The 5,989-nt window shown below is 27.7% G+C and overlaps 1 protein-coding gene across 1 annotated transcript in view; it reads right to left on the reverse strand.

Annotated features, from left to right (window-relative positions):
* Positions 1 to 539: 539 nt before the first annotated feature.
* LOC111620046 (glycogen debranching enzyme-like) overlaps positions 540 to 5,989 on the reverse strand; it is a 76,241-nt gene continuing 70,791 nt past the window's right edge. Inside the window, exons 27-31 of the mRNA XM_023361891.1 lie at positions 1,695 to 1,807; positions 1,392 to 1,600; positions 1,215 to 1,312; positions 1,039 to 1,126; positions 540 to 961 (exon numbers count right to left, since the gene is read on the reverse strand). Coding sequence (XP_023217659.1) covers positions 674 to 961; positions 1,039 to 1,126; positions 1,215 to 1,312; positions 1,392 to 1,600; positions 1,695 to 1,807 — 796 coding nt within the window. The 3' untranslated portion in view covers positions 540 to 673. The remainder of the gene's footprint in view (positions 962 to 1,038; positions 1,127 to 1,214; positions 1,313 to 1,391; positions 1,601 to 1,694; positions 1,808 to 5,989) is intronic.

Genomic DNA, 5,989 nt, shown 5'->3' on the forward strand with positions numbered 1-5,989 from the left:
AATTCTAATCTTCCAAAAATGAATTTTGATGTAAAAGAAATATTTTCTAAAATAAATAAAAATTAGACAATATTGTATCAAAATAATTTTAATGGAAACAAATATCAACAGCATTCAAGAGAATACTATTAAACAGGATTTCTTTTATCTATAAATCTTATAAACAGTCATCAGTTTATTGCATCATACATTACTTTTTAACATTTAAACATCATGCAACTTAATTCATAACATTGATGGTAACAATAAACTTGTAACAAATGACTACTTCTGTATGATCGCACAATTTGAAGTAAAACTGTGGAATGACTAATTAAAAGATATCTGTTGTATTTGGCACATTAATAAATAAAATAACAATCCTAAAAACAAAGATAAAATTTGTATATCAGATATTACAGCAATAACAGTCCTTATAGTATATATTTCTGATTTTGTTAGATTCTTACAAGCTGATTAAAATTGCATCATTTGATTGTTGAAGTCTGACTAGCATCATTCTATATATTTAAAACTTTTTAATTACAAATTATTCTTGATTTTTCTAAAACTTTTCACTTTTTTTTTTAAATAATTCCTTGTATATAATTTCACATCAAATCTAACAAGAATCCCACATTTGTTCATATGAAGACAATACAGAAGATGAAAATACATTTATTATAAAAGAAATTTAATCATCATTCGTTGCTGAACTGCCTAGTTTATCTAGTTCGTAAAGAACCTCGAGAAGTGATGCGTGACTCCATGCTTGAATGGGGCAACTGTCAGGACAGAATGCCCCATTTGCATTGGTTAGTTCGGGTAGGCCTTTCCACTTCGATGTAATTACTTCTTGATAATGCTTAGAGAGTAATTCTTTTGTAAAGGCAACTGTGCGTTCCAGTTCTTCTTCACCTCCAATCTTTTTTGCAAAATGTAGTTTGGCTCTAAGAAAGTATCCTATAGGCCACAACCATTCCTAAAATAAAAGTTTAAAGTTAATTAATTATAATCACAGTCATAAAACTATTCTGTGTATTTACTATATATACATACAGGTCCTTGATGATAATTAAATCCTCTTGCAACTTTAGGATCAAATGAATCATCACTATTGTTATAATAACCACAATAGCTCCAATCACTGGTGCATAAAAGAAAAATTAATTGTATCATCAGTAAATTGAATAGTAATCTTATATAATCTTTCAAAAGCAATTGTTTTAGTTTACCAAGGATCTAATGTTTTCATTCCAAGTGGTCCAAGTATCAATTTTTGTGCTTTTTCTAATGCACACCAGGCATTTTTAGGTGTAAATAATTCTGGTGCCTGTTTAAAGAAAAATGTATCTTTCTATTCATTTTCATACATTTAAAACAATGAAATTTGGAGATTTTAAATCCCTTACCACCACCATAGTAATACAGAAATTTGGTCTCAATTGATAATCACTCCAGTAAGGATCTGCAAAATGTGAATCTTTGTATACTCCTCTTCGGTTTATCAGTTCAGGATGTGCTTCATCGGGACTAGGTTCAGTTTGAATCCAAAAGTATTTTTCAAAATTTTTTTGTATTAAATCTCCCCATTGTTGAAATGTCATTTCAATAATTTTTCCTAAAAATAATAATAATAAACATGTTTATATTATAAATATTTATCACAAATTATACATAACAATAGAGAAAGAGTAATATACAAGTATAAATACCATTTCCATTCTTTGAAACTTTATTATAAGGATAAAGACCTTTCTTATGCATTTCATGTAACCATGAGAGTGCTGATTTACACAGACCAATTAACTCAACCGCTGAGCCATTTCTATAAATAAAATTTTGAATTACATATTTTATATTAATTTAAAAACTTATTAATCTTGAAACCATGTTAAAACTTTAATTGTATTATTATTTATTTTGGAAAAAAATTCATTTTTAATGACATTAAAAGTTATATTTAAATATATAATAAATTTTGTAATTTTATCTTTCATGGTTATGTATATAAATTTAAAATATTTAAATAGAATGCACTAAATAACCATAGAGCAATAGTTTTCATACTACTGTATATTTTTTCAGGTTTTTGATTTTTTAATCTTTTTAAAATTTCCGTAATTTATATAAATTATCTTCTGATAAAATTTTATTTCTGTCCAGTACAACTTGCATTTGCTTTTAGGCTATTCTTGTTTAAGCAAAAACCAAAATGAACCATGTATCAAGAAATGATCGTTCATGAGAGATTTCAAAGTTTTCTGTCTCTCTCTTTTGGACTGTCAGAAACACCCAAAAAATGCAAAAATGGTTCTATATTTAAAGCTTCTTCCTAACTATTTACTTGAAGAAACCTTATATACCAGAGTTGGCCAAACCTTGTCATGACAGGAACCACATATTGCCTATCAGAAATACACAATATCCCCTATTGGAACAGTATTTTATATTATATAAATGGCAGAAATACAATTAACTGTGGTTCTGCATTATCTGAGGGATGTTTAAGTGAAAACACTCATTTCTGAATTACAATATATGAAAAGTAAAGTTCAAAACAGTAACATGTATATTACAAAGTTATTTTTCTGTTACCTTTATCATTTAACTTCAATGTGATACAAATCATTTCGATTAAAATGTAATTACAATGATACATATTTTTATTCTTAAAATTATTGTATGTATAATACAATAATTTTAAGAATAGCTACATAATAAATTATATAAAAATTGTTCTTATATATGATTAAATTCACTAAGGTATAAAAAGAGGCTTAAAAGTGATTTACCATATAAATCTTTTATATTTGTAATTTTTAATCTAAAATGGCTGTACAATGCTTTATCCAAGTTTTCAGTTATTCAAGATATAATTGGAGTCCACATTACCTCAAATAATTCTACTGTACTTAATTAAAATACTATACTTATCACTCTCTAGTAAATGCCACTGTTACACTGCTGATACTTTATGGCTGACTAGGTAAATATTCATTTTACACCAACTTTACAAACATATCCTTTGCTTTCCATTGCCTTTTCAAGATTGTGAGTTATGTTTATAATCCATATGTGTATCACATTATATAATAGTCAGAAAACTAGCAAAATATTACATATATGTAATTAAAACACATTAAATATATAAAAAGAAATCATAAGTATACAGGAACTACAATAGGGGTGCAGTTTGGCCACCATAGTTACATACTATATATATATATATAGTAAAACTTTACTTTTGTTACAGTATATCATGCAGAATCAACTCTGTGCATTATATCAGAAAATAGTCTCAAGCTGGCAATACATTTATCATATGAACATCTTTCAGTCTCTTTGGTAAATAGAAACATGTTAATTCAAGTACTATTTTAGAACATTTCAATTGTTTACTTTGAATGATTTTATAAAAATTTATTAAAAAATTTAATCAACACTACAAGAAACAAGTTTTGGAAGGACCTATCTAATGAAGGGTGATTCTTACCATGTTGATTGATCTGTGGTTCCTTTTGGTTTTTTGCATGTATAGGAATGGCTTGCAACCTTAGTAAGATGCATATAATGTCATAACAGTAGTAATAATAATAGTAAAATTTAAGCTTATACTACACTTTTTTATTTTTACTCTTAGAAAAATGTTAATTTCAAAATTACCTTACCTTGTTACAATTTTATCTATTTTTAAATTTTAGCATTTTAATATTCAAAAAATTTTATTTGTATAGTTAAAATCAAAAGATTAATTTATTACATTGTTTTAATAAATGTACTTTATATTAGATAGCATATGCAAGATTCTGACAGAGGTAAATTTTTTTAATTATTAAAATACAGTCAAACCTTGGGTTTTGAATGCTTCTTTTTTCAAACAATTTGGTTTATGAACAAAATTTTTAATGCCACATTTGCCCCAGTTGCCTTTTTAATAACTTGGTGCTGAACAAGCTTCTCAACAAGAGCTGGCCACAAATTAGAGACACACAGACAGTCAACTCCATATACTTCCTGTGTTAAAGAAAGTTGATGACCCAACCAATCAATGACAGACTATTCTATATCAGTAGTCTGTCATTGATTGGTTGGGTCATCAACTTTTGGTTGGGATATAGAAGATAGTGGTGCCACAATCACCTGGCATCATTAGACATCATGACACAAACCATTGAAGATGATACTCAAATTAGATTTCAATGTGCATGTGGGAAAGATACTACTATTACACTGCTGATACTTTATGACTGACTAGATAACCATTCATTTTACAAACATATCCTGTGATACTCTTTAGATATTCTAGTATCTAGAGTATCTAAAAAGGACTATCAATTATGATGTGTTTTTCGGTATGCATCACAACTGAATTTAAATTGAATTAATTAATAAAAACCATGATGATTGACATTTGCATAATATAAATAACAAAATTTTATTAATATAATATTTATTAATACTAGGTAGACAGTTAATTAAAACTAAAAATAATAATTAAAATGCTGGTTTTTACACAAAAATTGAAACAAAAAATAAAATTAATTAATTTAAATTTAAATCAAATCAATTGAAACATAACATTTTTGGAAAGTGTGGATAAAGTACTTGTTGTCTGTCTTGATTGATTGGACTGCAATTTGAAAAATTTGTAGACATAAATTCCCAATGTCCATCCATCTGTCTGTTCTTCCTTTCTTAATCTTGAAATGGAGTGACCAGATGTGAAAAGCATAGGGTCAGGAAGTCCCAATTAACTAAATACTATCCTCTAGTTTATACCAGAAGTCATGTCGTTTCAATTCAAAAATTTTCCATTGAAAGGAGTTAGATAAATGACCCATACAACTCTATTGCTAGCAGGAAAAATATGGTGTACAGGGTCAAGACACTACTAATTTAAAGTGAAGAAATATTTAAATTAAATAAATTAAAAACATGATTAAAAATTGCAGCCTAGCATTGTGACAATGTCACAATAATTAATTGCTTGTTTGATTATATTTCATCCAGGCAGAGTTGAGTCTCTGTTTATAGCACTTTTTTTATGAAGTGATGGTTTCAGTTGGTGGTAATGAAACATTTTTGCTTTTAATATATATGTAAAACTAGCTGTTACCCGCAACTTCACTTGCATGGATTTTGCAAGCAAACCTCATCTATATTCAGTATTTCAACAACCATAGTAATTGTTATATAACACCTACTGCTGAGGATGATGAGAATTGCTGAGAATCAAACAAACTATTTTCAATTTGATCAATTTTCTGGAATGTTTACAATTGTTCTATAATCGAACCAATATCCAATAACAAATTCAAATTTAAAACGGTTCAAACATTTGGTTAAAAAATCGAAATATATAAAAATATTTATAACAATGTCTGAAATGTTATCAATTTAATATACCTAATGAAAACTCAATATTCAATGAAAACTACATATAGTTGAAAACAAAAAATTGCATCTAAAATATCACAGTAGAAGCTGTTCTTCAGGTTAAGCCTTAATCCTTTCCCTCTCCCCCCCGCACAGGAATTTGAAATACTCCCATCTTAGTGTGCGTTTTCATGACATACCCTAACTGTGTACAAAATTTCACCTCTAGGTTCAGTGGTTTGCTCTGGATAATGATGACTCAATCACTCAGTCAATCAGTCAGTCAGGACAAGTAATTTTATATACAGGTATACCTCGCCTTACGTCGGTAATTGGTTCCAAGAGAACGACGTAAGTCGAATTTACTTGTCTCCGAATCTACTTATCACTAGGCTAAACCGTAAATTACCGTTTTCGGTTCTGTATTTTATTTATTAATGCATTTTTAATAATATATGGTTAATAAAAATCTATTTTAAGCTTACCAACAAATAAATACAGTACATACTTGTATATATTTTAATATGATTTTATGTGCTTTAAACGTTTTTCTAGTGATATTACGACTTCAATATTTGTGGCGGACAGACGTAAAGTCGAATAAAATGACTTAAACTTGATTTTTATTTTT

The sequence above is a fragment of the Centruroides sculpturatus genome, unplaced genomic scaffold (genome assembly GCF_000671375.1).
Source record: "Centruroides sculpturatus isolate CEXI.00-Female unplaced genomic scaffold, Cexi_2.0 scaffold12, whole genome shotgun sequence".
Taxonomy (NCBI): Eukaryota; Metazoa; Arthropoda; class Arachnida; order Scorpiones; family Buthidae; genus Centruroides; species Centruroides sculpturatus.